Consider the following 23,281-nt stretch of genomic DNA (forward strand, 5'->3'; position numbering starts at 1 on the left):
GAAATAAACATTTGAAATATATGAGTTTGTATGTAATGTATGAATATAATATACAAGTTTCACTTTTTAAATGGAATTACTGAAATCAATCTACTTTTTCATGATATTCTAATTTTATGACCAGCACCTGTAGGCCACGGTTTGGCAGAGGGATGTGTGTTCGGCGGTCTAGGATGGCCGGGCACATTACGCGACGTCACTGTTGACAGAACGTACTGACAGAGTTCTGGGCAAAAGGTCGGGGTCAGCAAGATTAGCTTTGACTTCGATATCCGTGAAGCTTTTCGTGTGTTTAGTTTCCCTTTTATTTTTTCTTCTACAAGTGTCTGTTTATGTTCCTGAGTCTCAGTGTCTCCCACTTGAACTGTGCACTGCAGGAAACTCTGCCTGGGTGCATTTTCTGCATTGCCTGGCTTTAAAATAACTGGTTACAAGAGGTCTGAGAAAGGTTGGGGTGCGCTAGAATTACAGCAAAAGAGGAATCTATAACTGGGTGACGAACTGAAATAATAAAAGAAAAGCCTTGGACTAATTGTTGTGTTGATATTTTAGTATAAAAACTCTTAGTCGTAAAGCCTGTAAATGAAAATTCTTCTGCTATTTATAACTTTACCACCACATAAAGGGTGTGATACTGTGTGTTCTGGGGTATTTTGAATATTTTAACTCTTTAAAATGTTAGTTGCATTTGTGTGTGTGTGTGTGTCTGCAACTCAGGAGAGGATTGCACATCGTGGCCAAAACACCAAGTGGCACCATTTGGTTCGTTGGCTGAAGCTCCTTTCTATTTATGTTCGTGTTTGCCTTCATGAGATGTTTTGTTTTGTACCATGGCTGTGAAGATGTGTCACTGCAACAAACTTATCCTCCTGTGCATCTGCATGTGATTCTGCGTGCATATTTTTTTAATATGTGTGCAATCTGATACCTGGGTGTCTGTTTGTTTGTTTTTTTGCATCTGCTTGCTCCCCTCATTTGTGGCTGAAAGTTGATCCTCTTGAGCAAATTGGCACCATCGTATGACTGAGGGAATGCCATCAAGTGTGTGTGTGTGTGTTGTGCAATCACAAACTGCTTTTTTTTACAGCACAAGAGGTGATGTGAGGCTTTAGTGGTGAAAATGGTGCATATCTGTTTGTTTAATGGGGTTTAGGTTCACTTGAACAGGTGGGTTTGACTCCCTACATTCCCTGCAGGACCTTGGAACCCGACCCCACACTCTATGTTCCTTCACATGTCTGCATGGGGGCCCAAACAGCCCCATATGTCTCACTTCTGTGTTGTTCGCACAGTGGTAATCTCTCACGTCTCTCGTTTTCCGCGTCTATGCGCCTCGGCTGTCTGTCTGTCTGCCTATCTTCCTGTTTTGTTTTCGCATCTTGCCTGCCTGTCTATCCATCTGCCTTTGTTTTTTGAAACTCGCAAGCTGAGAATTAGGAGACCCCGCCAATTAGCACCTATGGCAGCATCGGGGGCTCTGCTTGGGTGAGACGAGGCGAGTCAGAGAAGAAAAGTTCATTTTACTCGTTTGAACGGGGAAAGTACTGGAAGAAAACCTGAAAAGGGGGACACCGTTTGCAGGGATCTGTGTTCGTGGCGCTCTGGCGTAACTGATTTTAAGTGTGGCAGGGAGCTGTAACACTGTGATTTCAGCGCTCACTCGTAAAAACTTTAATATGATCACACAGAAAGAAAAACTGTCAACAGAAACTGACACACAAGCACAATGACTCAAACAGCGAAGCCCTTAAACCTCCAAAATCCACAAACCTCTTCAGCATTGTGAAGACATAAATACATTGACACATCCCTGCTCCCTCCCAGTGTGTACGTGGCTTTATCTGAGCTGAAAGCATTAAACTAATGCTCAGTTACTCAGTGAGAGAGAAACACCCAAGGGTGTCATTCCTGCTCATCAGGGTTAGACTTGTTTTATCTTGGCCAACCCACAGATGAAACGGCAAGATTTTAATCTGTGTTTGGATTTATAAATAACCTTTAAGTAAGGTGTTTCTTTTCACGGCTGGTCTGATCCTTTGTCGTGGCTGCTCAGATTTTACAGGTTCGGGATGCTGACGCAACGTGACGGACTCCCTTTGGTGTGCCTTTCCAGCCTCTCAGCTGCCTCAATGGATGAGTCAGTAGCGCTAACTGATGGTAGCGAGTCTGAGGACGAAGGTTCTGTCATTATCCCAGTTAATGTTTGCCTGCATCCAGTGTCTGTGGTTCGTTCCCAAATGAAAATCTCAAATTGAATCACCGCAACTCTGGAACAGTTTAATATTTTTAGCTTGAATACATTTTTAGCCACAAGGCCCTTCAGTGACCTTTTACATAATTAAAAAAGGGGATATAAAATGCAGAACAAGTTTATTTTAATTATTACTTAACTTCATTTTTAGTATAAAAATACAAGAAATGGAAAGAAGTTTAGTAGTGACACATCAAAACCTGCTTGAATTTATCAAGTGAATTCATCTAAAGAGAGAGTTTCTTTTTAACTGTTTTACATTAAAATTATAATGATCTTATTTCCGTTTAAATCTTTGATCAAGTTGATCATTATGTTTCTCTCTAAATATCACATGAAACTTAACCCCAAAGCATTAGACAACAACATCATTCTGTGCAGAAAGATTGACTTCCTTAATCTTCTCAAGCTCCATTCTGGCTGCTGAGGGTTTTTTTATGTTTGTTTGTTTTTCTGACTTTTTGTTTTAAGATGGTAGCAATCCACTTTGGTGTTGCCCTCACTTACTGTTAGCTTGTCATTCAGGTCAGAATTAAACTCTTATTTCTTCAAACTGAGGTTACTCAAAGAGCTATTTGGAACAGGTAAGATAGTAGTTGCTCATAACCTTTCCACAGGACCCCAACATCTTTGAGCCATCCCTTTAAGTCTTTATTAGTGCATAGTTTCCCGGAGAATCACTGTAACGTTCCACTGCTCCAAATGAGCTGCTCACAAGTGTTAAGGATAAGCTTTGATCAGGAGTTATGCATCTTTCCAAAAACCTTCCAGCTGCCTGCCCCGTGCCCTTCTTCACACCATCAAAACCTGTGTGGCTGGGCTTCAGTTTGGCAACTAAATGACATGTGGTCACAGTGTGCGGCGGTTATTTCATGCTGCTTGTGTACCAGGCCGCGGTGCAGTAGTGCAGAAATAACTGACCACGAGTATAGATTTTTCCATCACACTATTCTGAAATACATACCGTGCATAGTGCATCAGCTGCGACTGTCCATGTGTGTGTTTATGTGTGCGCGTGTGCATTTGCTGTCCTGTTTATTGAATTAAGAACAAACAAACTATACATGCATGGTAATTCCATTTCAGCAAGTACACGTTAAAGTTATTGCTGCGCGATGAAAATTATATCTCTACATTTGATTTCCTTTTTTTTTTTGTGATTTCAGGTCAGCTAAAGGATTACATGCTTGTCTATTTTCTGAGAAAATGGCCACATAGGATTAAAAAAAAAATCCACCCAAAGCTCTGTTGAATAAAATGAAAGTGCATCGCTTCCAAAATGAATGCTTTTCATCTTGCAACAGGTTTGTGTTTTTTTGTTTGCTCAAGTGGAATACAATATGAGGAACTCAATACAAATGGACAAACAACAGGCGGGCTATTTGAAGTAAACACAAAAAAAGGACCTTCCTGTTTGTCAAATGGTTTATTTGTGTCACAGACTGTCTGTGAGTTTTGCTGTTTACACTCATACTTCCCTTCTTCTCTGATTTCTACCTTCTATTTCTGGATTTGCGAACAACAGTTTTTGCAACCGAAATGAGAATTTCCATCTTCCAGCTGAGAATTTTTTTTTTAAGCAACATTAATAGCAGGTCAGATTTTCGAGGGAGGATATAAATATAAACCACAAGACAAAGTAATGACAGGGCAGTTTTAGCTCATTTACTGTATTTCTGAGTTATGTGAAATATTAGAAAAACAACAACTTTTGAGAGAAAAGAGTTAGCTACTAAAAAATAAAAACAAATTGCAAATTAAAGAACCAACAGACAGACAGCAGACAGACAGAGTTGATTCCAATGGTCCAATCGTTAGCACTCGGAGTATAAGTTGGGGATCAGTCTCAGATACTATCACACCAAATTTTAGCTCAATATTTGGAAAACTGAGTTATAGCCATTTTTTTGCTTCATTGTGGCGGCCATCTTGAGTCAAATTGACTCCAATGGTTAATCAGTTGTAGATGTCCATATAGTGATTACGTTCTGAAACCTTCATGAACTTCCATTCAGTGATTCATGTGATATTTTGCTAATTGTACAGACAAATGTGCACACACACACACACACAGGCACAGGCAAAAGCATTACAAATGTTGAAAAACATTTGTAATGATTTATTTAAATAATTTAAAATATGTGATTTATAACCAGTACTTTAATTTCCTGCACTGATAACATTTGACAGTAGAGGTGCAAAAGACAATAAAATTATTCCCTCTGCAGTTCATTCTATAAGGTGATGAACACATGCACCCTTACATATACAGCACATGGCAAAATGTCTTTAATGATATAGCAATTTAAACTGACAGAAAATCTCCCTGGAGCATTGTGCTTTGCAGAGTTGACGTACAGAGTGGACGCGGTGTGATTTCAGCGGGGCTGTAGCTCTGCTTTTCTGTGCCAGACTGAAGTCTAGAGGTGTTTGTCTTGGCTTCATTCTCTGTTTAATCAGGCTGTTTTCAGAGTACTGACTGACCTGTGCAAAGGCCAGATATGTTGCTCTCTTCACTACTTTCCTTTGACCCTTTCTGTTCTTAAGGTAATCGCTACTCTGGCCACTACCTTGTACCCCATTTCACTTCATTTAATGTACAAATTATTCACTTGTAGCAATGTGATTGTTTTTTTTTTTTATTTTGTCCCTTCCACATTTTAAATAAATGGCACACAGAAATCTCATAACCTTGCTTTCTGTTACACAGTGTTTTGAAGGAATACGATTTGCCCTCCAATATTTTTTTTTCCACATCTAATATGACTTCAAAACTAGAGTGAAAGATGAGATAAAAAAAAAAAAGATTTGGAGGTCATCATCACTTCCAGTATTACAGCAGATTGTAGTGAGGTGGAATTTGTCTGGGGTGGGTCAGATGTATTGATGGACAGACTTCCTGGCAGATTAGACATTGTTGTTTATCACTTATTGATCTGCCCTTCCATGTGCTGTTCAGTAAAGCTCTGTAATGTACACAGCTCTCTGCATCATGTTTGCCATGATGATTAAGCCTTCTTTGCTAAAACAGAACTAAAGGATCTGTCAGGCAAGGCTGTCACGGAGAGAAAATCATCTCTGAACACCTACATTCTAAGCACATTTAAATTAATTTCTATTTTTCTCAAACTCTAAAGCAAATAATCTTTGAACTGCATGAACGTTGGGCTTTAGTAAACACAATTTTTTTGTCTTTATTTACACCAGTGTCAAGACACATCGGTGGATAATGAGATGTAGGGTGCCTACAGCATCACAGCAGCTTCACATAATGAGTTTAATCTTTTGGATAGGTCAAAAGAATTGTAATTTTAATGACCTGTTATTTCCAAATACAGTTCTCAAGCACAAAGCATCCTGTCTTTTAAAGTATGTTACATGTTTGGTCATGATCAGACTGACACTGCTGACAGACTTACTGACGAGCAGGAAAGAGAATTGAAATAAATCAGACAATAAACTCACAGCTCATCTGAGCTGTTAGTGCTTTAAATGAAAAAAGGTCTGTAGATTACACTTTCCAGGGAGCAAGCTGATGTTCATATGTTTAATGGAGACGTTTCTGGTTCACTGTTAAGGTTCAAAAAGTTGAGGAGTAAAAGTTTTGTGCACGTCTTATCACAGACATTGTCCGGTCTGTTCAACTGCAGCATAGATTTTCCACACGGTTACCTTGTTTTATGTGTAAAAAAGAATATCCCTTTTTTTGTAACAAGCAAGCAGAAAATAAAATCCTACATCAGTGCTGAAATATTGACCCAGTGTTGAAATGACATCTATTTGTGTCTGTTGCTCAGTGGGTTGTTAAACTTGTTCAAGGCATTATGCAGCAGAAATGTTGGACATTGTCAAGACTTGGTCAGGCAGAACTGCACCATTCTGAATCAATCATCGGCCACTCTGTGTTCTTTTGTGTTCTTTTTGAGCCTCGGTCTTTGTCTCAGTGTCACAGGATTTTACAAAAAGCAGACTCACATCGTTTTCATATTTGCTATTTGTTGCTTCTATATCAGGCTGATTGCTCTGTTTACAAGATCATTTCAAAGGTTCCTGCTCTCAGAGGTTCAGGTCTGGTGATCTGAACCTTTGCTCCCTTGCTAACATTAAATTGTTTTCATCTGGCTCTGCTCCTGGAGAACACCCCGTTCTCAGTCCCACGGTTGTTGTTCAACACATCCAACCAAGAACTCATGCTAAGTGCTTGTCCCATTCCTTTTCTTTAATGACTCGTGCAGGAACTGAATAAATGCAACCCTAAATAGTTCAACATTCGTTTCCCATGATATTTCTCTTCAGACACATTCCCTGTCTCTTACCTAACCCTTCAAGCATCAAGCATCCATTGTGGCTTTTATAAAAGCTGTTTTTATCAGTATAAGAGAACCTAAACATGTACAATAAAGTCTACCTGTTTCAACTCAAGAGGAAATCTCCAGGCTGAAAAAAAAGTGTTAAGCTCAAAATGTTCAGCAAAGTGAGTGAACTGAACTATCCCTTTAAGAGTCTGAAGCAGCAGCTGAAGAGAGTCTTAATGAGATTAGCCCTGCCACTTGCCAGCCACAGCTTACGAGGCACCTCTGCTGACCTGTATGCCTCTGTCCAGCAGAGATTGTGCATGTGTCTTTGCCCGAGCGCATGTTATCTAAAAATCCTGCTTTTTTTGGCTGTTTGAAACAGCTCTTTCTTCACGCTTACTTGTTGCCCCCATGCTTACTACTTGAAACCAAAACTAAAAGAAGTATTTTGGGATTGTGTAAGTCGTGAGCCTACCTGTCTATACGTGTACTCAAGCCCTTTCCTGTACAACCTCGATGCCCTGAAGTAAAAAAAAAACAAAAAACACACACACAGGTGTTATGACTCCCAGGCAGACTCTTAGTTTGTATTTATCTGAGAGGATTTGTGCCACCTAAGACTTCAGAGCATCCTCTAAAACCTTCAGAAGCTCAAACCTTAAAGTCTATCTCTAGCTAATTCTGTTGCCTTTTAGAAAAATAAAAGCAAATATGCCATCACAAAGGAATATTTGGAACTTTTTCCCTTCGAAGAAAGGTTCATTTTGGTAGGGTGGATCAGATAATGGCTAGTTTGTGCCACTGCGTGCACCTTGTAGTGCAAAGCTGATGGCAGTGTAAACATTGATACAACAGTATTAGCATGAACTAAGGGGATTTTTTTTAGATTGGAGTTATTGGCAGAGATCCATTTGGTCTCTGCTCTACTTGGATTAGGTATTAGGTCATCAATCTGGTCAGAAATAAACTCTGCTTTTTCCAAAGGGAGATCGTTCAAAAAGTTATCTACAACAGGTAAGATATTAACTGTTCAAAATTCACATAACCCCGTTTCAGAAGATCTACACTCTTGATTTGATTGTTTTTCCTTTTTTAACGTTAATGATGTTTTAGGTGTTTGAAGATCCCAGTCATTATTTAACCTAGGGGAAGTGTGTTTAACTCGGCATTGGCGTGTGGAACAGCATTGACTGATGTGTTGCTACATAACTGTCCTTGTTTTGTATTAGGAGATGGAGGACACCAAATTAGGAACAGTGTCAGCACTTCTTGTTCATTCAGGCAGTGGTTCAAGAAGGCCAAGGTTTAAAATGTGAGACATCTTGTATTCTAATTAGTGCTCTGTTCAGTCTCACATGGATTAAGGGTCAATAATAAGAGATGGACTACTTTTTCTAAAATCTATCAGCAATGCCATGTTCATGCATCCCTCTCTCCCATCCTATCTGTTATCTTCTCAGTCTTCGCCTTTAGTCCTTGTAGCCACTTTGCATTCCTCACATATATTCCCCATCATTGCCAGCACAGACTTGAGCTGATCACGAATCTGCATCACAAGCGAACGAAGACTTAAAAAACGTTTTAAGTGTTGCGCTCTAAGGATTTGCAGCTAATGAAACATGACGTGTTGACACTGTTACTGTCTGATTTGGATGCTCCTGCATGTTGTTCAGTGAGTCGTGAATATAAAACCAGAACTTTTTATTTATTTATTTTTTGTTCTGACTGCAACTTATGAATGACCCAGTGAGGAACAGATGGGATTTCAACATTGTGCTGACTCATAGCCCTCGTTTAGCCCTGAATATTTTTAGACCAATTCAGAATGCACTCAGCCAAAAGAATTTAGCCATTTTAATAAAATTTATATATCACAGAAACACCTAAAAATATGAAAGAGACAAAACCCAAATCAGTAAATCATGCCCAAATAATAGGTGACCAAAGTCTAAATAAAATAAATATATATTCAGACTTGTGACCAATTAATTTGGTCTTTGAATCATCTTTTAATGTTAAATTTAGTAGTCTTTAATTATCAATTACAAAACGATATAGACTTGTGAAAATAAAGGCCTGGTTCTACAAAACTAAGCAGCAATTGAAATGTTTCCAACTAAAAGTGATGTCTATTAGAAACAAAAAGTGACATGCATGAAATAAAGCTGAAATAGATTTGAAAAAATAAGTTTTTTTCATTGTATATAAAAACTATATATAAAAATCAAATTACAGCATTCTTTAACTAATCCACAACAGCCTTTTGGAGTTTGTCCATTTCCAGTTTTCATGAGAAGTGCAGTGACTTTATTAGGATGTAATGAGGCAACAATGAGCAGTTGAACACACACAGTTTCAGAACAGACATTAGATTAAAAAAAAAATCTGCTGATAACATAGCAAGTAAATGATATACTTGATCTGTCTTCTTTCTCTCTCTCTCTCTCTCTCTCTCTCTCTCTCTCTCTCTCTCTCTCTCTCTTGTGTCCCTGCTTGTCTCCCTCTGTAGTTTCTCTCCGGCCTTATCGAGCATTGAATAACTTTTCACCTAAACTCTCACTCTGCCGACATCCCCGTCACCCTCTGTCAGAGAGGCAGGCTGTTAAATAACATACAGGCTCTGGCAAAGCTCAGCCACCTCTCCATGTCAAAGCATGTGTGTGTGCGCTTGTGTTTGCGTTATGCCAGTTTGAATTCTTGTGTGTGCTTTGTCAGTGTTTTTCCGCTACACGTCGTTTGAAAGTCTTAGTTTCCAACAAACTTATTTCGGTGTAGCCTTTAGACCTTCCATTATTGCTCTTGACTTTTGACCTCTGATTTATTTTTCTCCAAAATATACATCTGTATTTTTCACCTGACTTGTCACGTGAAACAAAGACAAATGACTCCATATTTTTGAACTACGCGTTTATGGCACATCCTTTGTTGTTATGGGGCTGTATCCGTATGTGTCAGAGGTGAAGGCAGAATTTAATCTTTGATATTGTTATCAGCTCCATGGGAGGTGTGTGGAAGACCCACTGCAGCTCTGACCTACTTGTGGCGGTGAATTGGCTGTATGTTGGCTGTTTTCACTGTGTGTGTGTTTGTTAAAGCTTGAGTTGGTGTGTGTGTGTGTGTGTGTGTGTGTGCTTGAAGGAAAAAAAAAAAGAGCTCTGTATGGACGTGAGGAGTGTGAGAAGCTGGGTGTTTTGACAGCTTTAGAGTAGTTCCAGTACAGAGCTGGGGCAGGGGTTGAGTGGGCCTTTTGGACATTCGGGTAAGCTGGAGGGGTGAGTGCAGGGTCAGTCGGGAGGGAGTGGACAGGATCGGATCAGATGAGGGCGAGCATGTTCTCCTAAAATGCACCATGGCCATTAAATTGATACTTGATATTTGTTTCTTGGTGTGGAAAGAAACTCATGATATCATCTGAAAGGAAGCCAGGGGAGCCTACTTGCACAACAATGCAAACAATGACTTTAACAAAACACCAGCAGCTGAAACTGGATATTACAGCCTCTTTAGGTGGAAAAAGAAAACACTGCACAGGGAGGAAACAGACATTTTAAAAGACTGAAAGCAAGACTTTGTGTTCTCTGAATGTATCCCCTTTTTTTGGCAAGTTCAGAGGTCATAACACATTTTAAAGTGTATAGTATCTCAATTCTTTTTAACATTTTTGTCTACTGATTTGCAAACAGCGTTTCACTCTAAAAAATGCATACTGGGTTGTATCACATGCACTGCTGTTTTGAGGCCAAATAACATATTTTTGATGATCTAAGTCTGTGAGACTAAATCTCCAGCTTGCAACTTTTTTGGGGGCACATTGTCTGGTTGTAGAAGCCATCCATTCCCGTAACCTAAATGTTTCACTTTGTACCAGTGGCTCCCCAACTTTTCTGCTTTCGAGTCACATAATAAAAGCTGCAGAGACTTGTTGACCCTGATTACGTTGCTGAAATTTACAAACATCGCTAAAAAGCTACTCAACAAAGAGTTTCGTCAAACATTATTCAATTTTTTGTGCTTTTCTGACCATTGGTTTTATCGCTTTGTAACAGTTAAGGCTAAATATGCAATTTGCGATCATCTTTTATGTTCATTTAATTTCTGTGGAACTTCCTATGACCCCACACTTGTTGTTTAATAACCTCCAATAGGGTCCCCACTCCAACTTTGGGAAACACTCATTCATACAACTGGCTGCAACTCAGTTCCAAAGCATGACCATTCCACCACCATGTTTTAAAGCAGGGGATAGCTTCCTTTTCCAACATTACCCTTGTTGGCTGACAAATATTTTTACTTTTACTTTTAATATCATAAAAAAGATCATCCCAGATTTGTTTAAATCCTAGTGAATGCTGTGGGGAAGACACAGTAGATGACCCTTCTTGAGTCTGTAAACTTCTCCTGAAGGTTTTATACAATCAAACTGGCTTTTTAAAAACAGAGTAGTAATTACTATAGGTCTAAAGGTGTTTATTTATTTTATTTCTCACATATAACATGATAACAGTACGGCTCTGTTAAAAAAATTGAAAAAAAAAAAATCATTGTTCTTTGCTCAAAATTGTGGGAGTTACTATACCTGCAGTTAAACAAAGCTAGCTTGATTATTATTTGGCATAAAAAACACACTTTTAATGTGATCAAATAAAACATGTTGTTTATTCAATTAGTGGTCAGGAGCTGGATGAAAATAAATTCATAGTGGACGAAAAGTTGTCCCGACAGGATGAGGTGTTTGAAGCAGCCATGCCAAAGCATGATCTCAGCTCATTCTCCGAACTTTAATCTCACCAAAATGGAAAGGCTCTGGGAGAACACTCGCTCAGTTAGTAAAAGAGTGATAAAGCCGTTCGAGAAAGAGCCGTTCTGTTTGTCCTGCCACAGCTGAAAAGGCCAGGCGTCGCCTCAGACTGCGCCGTTTGAGAGTTCTCACACAAGTTCACCTCTTCGACAAAAGAAGCTGCCTCTTCACAGTTCTCAGCCCCTCTTGGTGCCAGTGGTGCCTAACCCCTGCTTTCTCCAGCAGCATTCCGGACCGTCTTTTATGCTGCTTCATTTTGGCTGTGCCAGCTGGGTCAGGGGGCAGCATTTTCTCAGGCCTGCAAAACAAAACTGAACAAATTGATAAAAAAACAAAAACTAAACAAAACAAAAAAAAACATATTGTTGATTTAACCTTGGTTTATTTTAGTGTTGTGGCTGTTTTCTTGTTCTGCACCATAAAACACAATTTTTTTTTAATATAAGACTGCAGAGGCATAATGAAAGCTCCATATATCATTATGTAACATTGACTATAGCATGATATGTATTCATTTATTTGCTATAGGCAAAAACGTTGATATCCACAGCTGTTACTTGTTGCCCTGATTTTTGCCAAAACATGAATTTATTGTTGTCCTGATTGGCCTTGAGTGACAGCACTGGCCTAACGTGGCACCGAGAGTGGATGCCTTCTTTGTTTCCCTGGGATCAGTACCAGATTCCACCAGTAGATGTCTGTCTTCAGTCTTGCACGGTCACAGGAGAAAGTTAGCAGTAAGACTGTCCAGGATGGACATATGACCACCCACTGCAGAACCCTACAAAACACAAAGCGTTGTATGAGAAAAGCACATTCCCCTGTCGCGAGCTGCAGTTGTGAACAGCTGCTCCAACAGATGAGCTCAAAAGAAACGTTAACACGCAGCAGCAAAGCTATAAAAAGCTGAAATAGGGAACAGCTTTCTTGACAGACGAGCTGACTGTTTTTGCCTCTTGGCAGCACTGAAGCATATTTTTTCCGCCGCTGGTACATCCATTCCAGGAATGAATTCGCAGACCATAGAAAGGGGCACAAGTTTGGACATTGCCATGATCCAATGAATGATCTACTTTGTGTGTGTTTGCATGTGTGTGTGTATGTGTGTGTGTGTACTGGATTCAGAGGAGGCACAGTTGCTATGAGGTAGTTGCTATGCCTGATCACCCAGAATAACTGTAGAAGAAAAAAATAATAATCTACGCTTTGCCCAACGATGTTATTATATAATTTAAACGTTTTTGTTTTGTTTTGTTTTGTTTGTGTGTTTGTTTCTTTTTAGTTTAATTTTGTTACAGGATAATTTAGTTGTATGATCAAAACGTAGAAACAAAAAACATGATAAACTTGATAGATATTTATTCATTTGAACATTTGACCCTAACCCTAACCCTAACCCTAACCCTATCCTTTTAAGGTATTATTGTTGTTGTTATTCATATCATAAAATCAGACCCTGTCCTTTGTGTCTGCATTAGACGGATGCAGCCAGTCCAAAGGTGGATGTGAGAGCTCTAATAATTAAAGAGCATGTTTAACGGAGTACTGGGAGTTCACAGAAAGTGGGCGGGCATACTGTCTGCTCTGTGGAAGCTGATTGGCTCTGCTTCCTGCCTTCTCTCGGAGACCTTGAAGTGCTCCTCTCCAGCTCCAACATCCTACACTCGAAGTCCTGTATTTAGCTTGCTCTGGATGGGTGATTTGCAATTTGCCAAGCATTCTTTAGATAAGATAAAAAAGCTCGTTGAGGACTGGTCTAAAACACAAAATCGCAAACCACGAAAAAAAAAACAAGAAGAAGACGTTTCTTGTTTGCGAAAATAGGCATGAAAATGTCTAAATAGCCTCTTAGGGCGGTGTGTTTTTCATTATTTTATCCATCACCTCTAGTTTTCTTCTAAATGAGTCGTTATCGAGCGTCTGGGTTGCCTTTTGGAAAACGGATACGCCTTAGGAACCGTGCTCGAGTCCCGACTTTGATTTCTCCTGCTGACCGTGAACGCGGCACAATGTGATGTCGGCGTCCTGGCTGGTGACGCGCAGCCGTGGAGGCGTGTCTCTGATGAAATCAGCTGGGGCAACAACAACACAAAAGGGGGTGGCTCAGACTAGAACAATCGCTCGGCTGGTTATGTGCAGGCTTGATTTAGGAAACAAAGAAAAAAAAATCAAAGACAAATATAAAATAAAATCAGATCAAACAAAGTGTCCGTCTGGAAATCGAAGCAGCACCTGATCGAAAGTCTGCAGCAGCGGGCGAGTCCGAAATATATACTTGTTGATCTCTGGGAGACGCTGGACAGAGGAGGCAGCAAGGAGGGGGGAAGTAACACAAGGGAGGAGGTGGTGGTGGTGGAGGAGGAGGATGTTTCGGGGCAGAGGTCCTGCTTGCAGCTCGATGCGCGCCGTGACGAAGACGAACCGGATCGCCGAGCTCGCCTCTCCGCTCCCCCTGCGTCCCCGTCCGGTTTGAGCGGCCGGCCGAACCACCAGCAGTCTGGCATGTGGGTCAATTCCGGAACCGTCGGAAGGTAGGGACCCCCGCTGCAGGCACACCAAGTCACATGTTGTGCACAAAGCAATCCCTCCCCACCTACCACCGCCGCATATTTCTCCCAAAGAATTACTAGACATAACCACGTCTGCTGTTTGTATCTGTTGACCTCATTGGAGTTAAGATACTTTAATCTCCTCTCATATTGCAACAATAGCCATGTAATTGCCGGAATTAATTCTTGCATTCAATGTGTATCCCACTGATAAATGATGATTTGTGAAATCACGTGCTGCAGAGGCTGCTAAGCTGCTTGTAAATAAGAATCCATCGTCATTGTGTAGCGGATGGGCTTGGCACATTACGCAAGACTTAGCGCATCATTTTGGGGATGCAGGATAGGCACCTGCCTTTTTATAGCATCTGGTGGGGACTGTAAATGGATGCATTTATAGCATCTGAGGGCTATAAATGCATGCATTTTGGTCTTTCGCAGTATGTGGGACAAAACAATGGAGCACTGGGTCTGTTGAGTCCAAAAAAAGAATGAATGAATGAGCCAGGTGGGTATGAATGGCTGCAGGGAGAAGGAGGGAGGGAGGTTCTTCTTTTTCATTGATGAGTGTAGTCACCCAACACCGGGCTATTTGTGGATCAGAACTGTCTGTGACAAGAGATTAAGGTGCAAAAGCTTGTAAAGACCACAGCCGAGCGTGCCTGCAGACACACTTTTGCAGCACGCACACTGTAATGTTGATCCTTCGGCCATGACGTCACCAGAGATATTGTGTTACCGGCAGGTAGCTGGACTGATGAAGAAGCCTCTCTTATATCCACCTGGACATAAATGAATAATGTTCTGCGTGAGGTGTGTTTCTTTAACCGTACTTGTTTTATTGTCAGCATTATATCATATCTGCAGGCTAGAGTTGCATAAAAAAAACCCAAAAAACAAAACAGTATAGTGTTTCTTTTCCTCTCAAAAAGACATCTAATAATGACCTCAGTAAGATTGTGGCTCATCATGTTGATAAAAATACTAATTTGCGACACTTTTTGTCCATGCAGATGTCTTCCAGGACAAGATACCCCAAAGATCCTGCAGATGTTCACACACACATGAAAACATTTTAGCCACTAAGACTTTGCTCTCATCCCAGCATTGGTGTTAATGAACCAAAGATCACAGCTACTGTTATTCTTGCGCTGTCACACGGATTTGTCATGAGGCTCACTATTATTCTGATTAGGCATTTAGCTTTGTGTGTGTGTGTCAGCAGCTTTGAGATAACAATGTGCAGCACTCACAAACCCACATGGAAGAATGAGCCTGCATTATATGGCTGGCTTGAATGTTTTGACCCCTCTGACGGGCTGCGGTACAAGATACACAAAGGTTACAGAGCTTGAAATTGTGTATATGCTTTTCTTTTGAGTTTGTTATTTTCGCTCTGAGCACGCCATGTTATGTAATGGAAGGTGGAGGTAGGTGCTTCTAAGAAAAAAAAAAAAAAAGTTTAGCACCTGTTTAACTGCTGAATCAGGTCCAGGCTGCTTTTTTTGTTGTTGTTTGAGGTCAAAGTCCCATTTTCTATCTTAAGTATTGTAAGTAAAGTTATAAAAGTGATTTTATTATGGTCCCATCTAAGGTCGCAAAAATTCTAGGAACTTTCGAAGTTGAAAACTTTCCATGGGAATGAACGGGAGTTAACAAGAATAAATCTGGAATTTAAAATAATAAAGGTTGGCCCTGAACTTAAAATATATTTTGGCACAATCTTGACTAAACTGACCGGATTTCATTGCTGTACTATGCATTGAGAGGTACCACGCCCTGGAACACAAAAAATTACATCCCTGGACAAGTAGGGACTGATGGGAATAGTAACATGTAAAAAAAGTTTAGCTCAGAGTTGTAAATAGCTTTGTCATGAAATGCAGTTTACTGTTTTGTGATATGCAAATTATTGATTTACTTTTTTATGCGAGCACGTCGAGAAAAACATTTTAAAATTACATAACGTGAATATTTTTGTTGAGCTGAAGCCATACATTTAGAAAAGGATTACAACATCAACTAAAAAAGAGAACTAAACTAAAGAGAACCAGTTTAAACATACACTTTGTGTCATTTACTTTAAAAAAAATCCATTAAAGAAGACGGCATAGTTAATGACATATGTAGATGTAGAGATAGAGCTTGTAGTCTGGGTTATCTTCTTCCCATCGGTGTCACTGAAGCTTCAGCCACTGATTATTTGTCCTAATAGTGCAGAGTGCTTTGACTTGTTTTAACTGAACTGAAAACCTTCATGTTAACTTCCGTAATTCTTATCTTTTTGGGGGGAGGGAGTGTACAAATGCATCCAAACATAAAAAGTGTAAAAAGTGAGTGTCTTACAGATCGGATGTTAAAAACAAAAATAGAAAAAAAAAAGTGATGCTGCAAAGTGTGAAGTGGATAAAGATAAACAAGTTAATATAGTGAGAGAACTGAGAGGAAAGAGTAGGTGGAAAATATGGACAGGAAGAAGGAGGACGAGGAGGAGGAGGAAGACGGTGTGGAGGGTGGAAGGAAATGAGGGCACCAAGAGGAGCTCGTCTGTGTTTACAAAGCTTTATTGAAGCTAAGGGAGGAGGAGAAGAAGAAGAAGAAGTCTGTTTTTCTTTCCTAACTCGACTGTCATGCAGCTGCCAAAGACCTATCAATTCAGCAGAATATAGATGTCTGCTGTGGGGTGTGCGTTAATACCAGTAGCATCTGCAGTGGGTAAGTAAAGTGGATGCAGGAATGTGTATGTCTGTGCCAGGGTGTATGTGAGTCTGAGGTCTACTGTCAGCCATCCAGGGAGCTCAGCAGCAGCAGCACCAGCTACAAACCAGGTTATGTAACCCGTCTGTGCCAGCTGTGCCTGTGGCAGTCAGTGTCTCACACACATACACACCAGACACACAGCCCCACGTCCCCACACACTCAACCACACACACCTGAAAAGGAAACGAGCTTGAATGAGAAGACTTCGTCTTGTCGGAGGTCATGAACTTAGAGCGAAAAGTTGTTTCGGCGAAAATTGGACGCATTCATTTTGACTTTAGTAGAAACTGCATGTATAAATTAGGTGTTTACTGATGTTTTTTTGTTTTGCTTTGATTTTTTTAATCAAGGCTGGGTGACGAGACTGAGACTGAGAGATCTCTGATCTTTAACCCCAAAGGAAGCAGACAAACAAGCTGTGAATGTGGCTCATGAAGGGTTTAGAGATGAGTGGTTTCTGACTGTGGATCACTGAAGTTGTTATGTAACAGAGAAAAAGAGGAGGGGGGAGTTGCAGGATGAATGCTTACTTAATATTGTGCCTTGGTTTGGAAAAGTCTAAAGTCATAGACAGACAGTTGACAGCTAGGGAAAGAGTATGAGGAGAATGTGATGCTGAATGTCGGAAAATAAAATTTAAAAAAAAGGTAGCGGGTGAGGAAGACGGTGAATAAAGTGAAGATGTGGTTGAGTGGGTACAGCTGGAAACAAACCAGAGGATACTACACAAACAGAAAGATAAATGAATAGAAAAGAACCAATGTTTGCTGTAAAAAGGAGACTAGAACTCAAGATTATATAAACTTTCCTGTTTAAGCCTGTTTGGCCTTGAAGCAATGCTACACTGTGACACACATTATGCATGACTGTCTTTGTTTCGTTCTTATGCCATAGTCACTCACAGACGTTCGCTCTGCAGTAAAGCCGTAAGAAGGCCGAGTAAACCACATAGGTTGTGTTTTTGTCTTGATTTGACATTTGAATCGTGCCTGCGCAGAAGTTACTGAGAACATAAACAAAACCGTATCTCAATTCCTTTTACACAAGTTTTATCGTCACCTCTTTGTCCTTGCAGACCGGTTTAGTTATTTATTGGGGCCAGCCAACAGATAAAGTCTAGACTGCTGTGAGCAGTTCGAGATAGGTAGTTGACGAAAAATGAAACCTGATCTTTAAGGCTATTCTTTCCCTCAGTTCCTGTGAAGTGCACTGCTCTGCGAACACCACCCCCAGCCTCTTCTATTGCAGCGAAAGATAATTGTTTAAAGTGAAGTTGTGCATGAAGTTTTGAGGGTAAATCTTTGGAGCAGGTGCATGTCTGTCGAGTGCAGTGTTGCATGGGAAGCAAATGTGTTTATGCGTTGATGCAGCCTTTAATGGGGGATGATATCTGGAAACTAGGTACCCTTGATTCCCCCTGAGATGCCGTCCACATCACCATCTCCACGCCACCATCTCCACACCACCTCCTGGTTACATCACCGCACGCACAACCCAAAGTTCATTATCACATTCACACACACCGTCTCTCTCATGCACGCATCATGATTTGTAGGGCATGTAAAAAAAGGTTTATAAACTGCACTCTGGTCTATCCTCTGTTTTTTGTCCCATTTGTCTTTCTTTCTGAGAGAATTACACACTGTTCGACGGAGAGAAGTATCAGCAGAAAAGCTATGATTTGTGTCCCCTTGCAGCTTCGGTATTTGCTGGTCTTGCTCTTTTGATCCTCTTTGGCATGAGTCAGTGATTGTTGTATTGGCCCCTCTCTTTAAGATTAATAATTCCCTCCCTGTCTTTTATTTCTTGCAGTTTTTTCTACTTATCAGCTGTTGCATAGGAAGCACTCGTCGTGATAAAAGTCCTCTTTTCTTACCGTCTTCCACAGCCAGTCAATTTATTTATTTTTTCCCCACTCCCATATGTCCTTTGGAGCATTTCACCGACAGCGCAGGACCACTTGTAGTATTACAGGTTTCTCAATTGGCCCTTCATCACTCTTTCCCCATAACGGCAAGAAAAGTGGCACTTTGGCAGCTGCTGTCAACATTCATTAGGTAACAGCAAGGTTGCGCGATCCCTTTTTATTGCCTCTTCTGTCTCTTGTCTGCCTGTAGTACGTGCCTCCAAAGGTGTCACAGGCACACAGGTGGCAAAGGAAAAGAGATATTTATAACTCTGAAAGTGATGTTCAAACAACAGCGCCTTTGACTGACTTGTTTTCTCCCTCTCAGTTAGATAGGTACGGATGTCTGCACTGCACTTCCTGGAGGATGTAATTTGACCCCCTTTTAAAAGAATTAAGTAAACATGAAAAGGCTTTTGTTGTTGATAAGGAAAACTAATTCCTTCAGGCATCTGAGTAAAAAAGCAACAGGGATTCTTTTGCAGAAAGGGTGGAGGTACACACGGATCTAAGGTCAGGACTGCATCGCAGGTTTGCACACATGACTTGTGCATCTGATGAATAGTTGCCATTTTTAGCTGCTGGTGTCTGTCACTGCTGGACTGAAGTGTTGCGCCAGCATCCACGTCAATGGAATGACAAGTGAAGGCCTTTATGAATGTTTCAGATGCTCTATTTCTGGGGCCCCCGCTGTGGCTCTTGGAACGAGTCGCAATGACGGATGGACTGATTAAGTTGACTGCAGCTTTGTTTGTAGGCCAATGGTTGGGCAGTGAATCAGATTTCTTCAGGAATGTTTTAAAATGGGTTTTATGAACATGCCGGGACGTGTCAGAAATCTTTGTTTAAGCAGTTTATGGGGAGGGGATTTCGGTCGGCTTTTCACTGCTTTTGTTGGATTTTACAAAGATGAAGTTTCTTCAGGGGTGCAAAACTGCCTTTGTCTTGTTCAGAAGTAAAGTTTGGAGTTGATAGAAGGGTCAACAGTGCAACTCGTTTGTGCAAGACATACAGATAATGCAAACTGATGTATACATTACATAAATGTTAAACTCTAAATGTCCTTTATTGCTTGTTTATTTTGTGATGGCACATTAGTTATCGTATCATCTTCCAGCTGACTGGGTGCTCAGTGGACAATGGGAACTAAAGACACTGACCTCGAGAGAACTCTCTTTTTGTCTCCTCATCTCTCTTTTACTGCCTCGCTTGGTCCTGTTACAAGAATAGCTCTGGTTTGTCTTCCTCGGCTTGTGAGTGTGAACCATGTGCTCTGCCGAGGGGTTTGGCAGAGGTCTGTGCAGCAGCGTGGGCTTCGATCCTCAACAATGCATTCCCTCGGCTGGACTGGGCAAGAGTCAGAAGCCGCTGATGCCAGTCGCTTTCATTTTCAAAATGCTGTGTCAATCCTCCTGCGGTCCTTTTACCTCGGGTGATTTTAATTTTCTACAAACATTGAATTAACCTGTTTTCTTTTCTCCCAACCCTCCCCACTTTCTTTCGTGTTTTCCAGGGCCCTCTCCATGGATATAGACACTGACTATGAGCGGCCCAATGTGGAAACCATTAAATGTGTGGTGGTGGGGGATAATGCAGTAGGTAAGACCAGGCTAATCTGTGCCCGGGCCTGCAATGCCACACTCACTCAGTATCAGCTGCTCGCCACCCACGTGCCAACCGTCTGGGCCATCGACCAGTACCGTGTATGCCAGGAGGTGGGTGCACACACGCATCACACACACATGCAACTATACTGTAGAAAAAGCCTCATAATCAAATGTTTTGTAACGTAAAACACTTCATTACACATATATGTATATATTTGTGTGTGTGTCTGTGTTGTAGGTGTTGGAGAGATCTCGTGATGTAGTAGATGAGGTCAGCGTGTCCCTGAGGTTATGGGACACATTCGGGGATCATCACAAAGACAGACGATTTGCCTATGGCAGGTGAGAACACACTCACACACATTCACACACAATTTCAGTCTTGCAGCCAGAATTTAGTTACTGACCCAATAACACATTTTCTGGCTGGCTAATCACACGGGTAACTACCTTGAAACACATTCCATTTGTCCAACTGGTTCAGCCTGGCGTTAAGACATCGACACAGTTCCCGGTTAATACCAAATTAATTGCTGATGATTCTAAAAAAAGAAAACTTGGTTGGTTTTGAAAATTACTTCTCATGATAAGGCTGTAACTCATGTATCAACACTGAATAAACAAATTTTCACTTCTCCCCAAATTGTTTTTATGTAATCTATTTGCAGCTTTATATAGTTTTTTTTTTGCCTCTTAAGCTGTTACATCCTTCCTCCACCAGGCATGATTGGATCATCACTTTATCCTCTTACTTGTAGTCTCTCTGTCAAAGCTGCTTTATTGGCATGAAATGCAAAAAAAAAATGCTTAATGCTAAAACACAATCGGAAATACCAGATTTGTGATCAAAATTGACCACAGCACATAAAAAACACACTGTAAATGCAGAACAATTGAGATACATTTCATACGACAACTGACTCTTTTCTCTGTGAGTCATTTCATTTGATTTTGTTTAATTCATATTTTAAAACATTAATTTGTATGGAAACTTCACAAAAATTCCCACACAAATGTGTGTGATGCTTGTGTGCATCAGACTGTTCAGCCTGTCAAGGTTGGTTGAAAGCACTTTGTGTAACATGTCACCTTGTCCCCTTTATGCAAAGTGTACGTGCGTGACTGACTTCAGTTATGTACTTGCCAGCTGCAAGTGGTTTTATTTCCAGCTCAAATTTCCACCCCTCTGTTGTGTTTACCCACTGTCTAGATGTCTGTAAGTTTGCCCAGTGATCTTCTCTTCTTTGTGTGTGCGTGGGCTATCCACTCTGTGAGCCCGCAGTCAGCTGATAAAGACACAGTGCCAGCTCAGCTGTTTTCAGCCTGCATGCCTGCCCGGCGTTACCAGCTCCAGGCATCGAAACTCCGCTTGTACCTGTGCTCTTTCCCGTCCAGCTCTGCCCGTCCGCTTGTTCGTCTCAGCTTTTGTCTTCCTCCTTTCCCGAACTGTATCTCGCGTCTCACCTTGCAGTCTCCCTCAAAACCGCATTAGCCTCCATCAGTTGTCTTTTCCATTCCCTTTTGGCACTTTACTTCTCTATCCTCCGTCTCACACCTGACTCTGCATGAAGGCTTTTGTTGACATCAAAACTCAGAACTCATTGTCAAACTGTCACATGCCCTTTTAGAAGAGGAACTGTCTGTTTTGGAAAAAAAAAAAGATGGAAAATAGGCTAAGCTTAACTTAATCTGAGTCTGCCTGCATTGATGTGAACATGCTTTTAGTCATTGCTTGTCTGTATTCAATGCACAGCAGTAACTAAGTCAAGTCAGGTCAAATTTATTTATATATCACTTTTCAGCAACAAGGCGGTTCAAAGTACTCTATAACATGAACACACAATAATACAAAAATACAAAATACACAAAAATACAAAAATGTATTCTACAAAAATACTGGCATGTGATACTAATGTTACATGCTAGTTATTTAAAGTGGTGTGCACATGGACCTACAGTAACAACTATTTAAAAAATAATTAAATAAATAAAACACTTAGTTGAATGTGTATATGTAACAACCCAAAATTAAATAAAAGGTGTAAAGTTACGTATTTACACACACAACCAGACAAAACAGTTGTAAATACTGTATGTAATTGTCCATAACAGCAAACAAAATGTTGTATTCAGTTTGGTTAGTTTCACAAGATATTTAAATGCAAGCATTTTTGGGTAGGTAGATGTGGAGAAAGATGGTTGTAGCATTGGAAAAACAGCCATAAATAGAACAGATATGTTTTATAAGTACACATAAAATACCTAAACTGTATAACTGAAACAGACAAATAGAAAGCTATGCAGTTAGCACAGATATCAGTCTGTGGGTGTTGAACATATGTAGCTTTGGTTAGCATAAATCAGGTACTGGTGGGTGCTTGCTAGTTATGTAAAGGATTTTGATATTTTGCTAGTAAAACTGACAAATTAACCGGAAATAAAAAAAACAAAAACACGATAAATTTAACACTTGAATCCAGTGACAGGCTTTTTGTGTTCCAAGTTGAATAAATTTCTTTGGCTGTCACTTAAAGCAATATGAAGTCTGGTGGCCTTGAACACTATCCAAGATTTTAATGGACCTCCACATCCATGCTTTGTATACATCTGTGCTTGTTCTGCCACTGTTGTAACTAGTGTATATTCGTCATCATGACAGATACTATTGATTTGTCTTTGTTCCGTATCTTCTGCACAGGTACTAAGGGTTAAGTATTCTTAGATGAGCTGTACAACCCATTCATTTCCTGCAACATTTTTCTAAATGCATTGCAGCCTCAAGCACTGCTAATTGGTATGGTGCCAGCACCCGGTTGGTGCTTCTTATTGCACACTTAAACTCTCCTTTTCACATTTTGGTTGCCTCAACACGCATTTGCCCATGTCTGGCCTAAGAGGATTTGTTAGGCCCAAAGCTTTTGCCCTTAGCCCTAATGAAGCACTAATGGAGTTCCTCTGAACCCTCGGAAATTACAATGAAAACCCTGTTTGTCCCATGCCCATTTTTGGCCCAGTAAGGTAGCACCTAAAAAAACAGACATCAGACTTTTATATACACCTTATATCAGTGGATTGCAGTCTATGGAGTCAGTGATGATAATAGAAGTGTTATTAG

General features: G+C 40.5%; 1 protein-coding gene and 1 long non-coding RNA gene across 5 annotated transcripts in view; one reads left to right on the forward strand and one right to left on the reverse strand.

Annotated features, from left to right (window-relative positions):
* The window catches only part of rhobtb4 (Rho related BTB domain containing 4), a 46,580-nt gene that overhangs the window by 6,765 nt on the left and 16,534 nt on the right, over window positions 1–23,281 (forward strand). For 2 of the 4 annotated variants that reach the window (XM_017427951.3, XM_017427949.3), the window contains exons 2-3: window positions 20,073–20,274; window positions 20,405–20,508. In XM_017427951.3, the coding sequence (XP_017283440.1) occupies window positions 20,083–20,274; window positions 20,405–20,508 (296 nt within the window). In that variant the 5' untranslated portion in view covers window positions 20,073–20,082. Of the gene's footprint in view, window positions 1–13,846; window positions 13,876–14,798; window positions 16,609–20,072; window positions 20,275–20,404; window positions 20,509–23,281 lie in introns of those variants that run through there. The other 2 variants (XM_017427948.3, XM_037975079.1) reach the window with 2 other exon arrangements.
* LOC112450928 lies at window positions 10,906–13,849 on the reverse strand. Its single transcript, XR_003039658.2, has 3 exons — window positions 13,229–13,849; window positions 12,023–12,125; window positions 10,906–11,642 (listed from the first exon to the last, which is right to left on the reverse strand). It is a non-coding gene; the product is annotated as an uncharacterized LOC112450928 (long non-coding RNA).

The sequence above is a fragment of the Kryptolebias marmoratus genome, linkage group LG1 (genome assembly GCF_001649575.2).
Source record: "Kryptolebias marmoratus isolate JLee-2015 linkage group LG1, ASM164957v2, whole genome shotgun sequence".
Taxonomy (NCBI): Eukaryota; Metazoa; Chordata; class Actinopteri; order Cyprinodontiformes; family Rivulidae; genus Kryptolebias; species Kryptolebias marmoratus.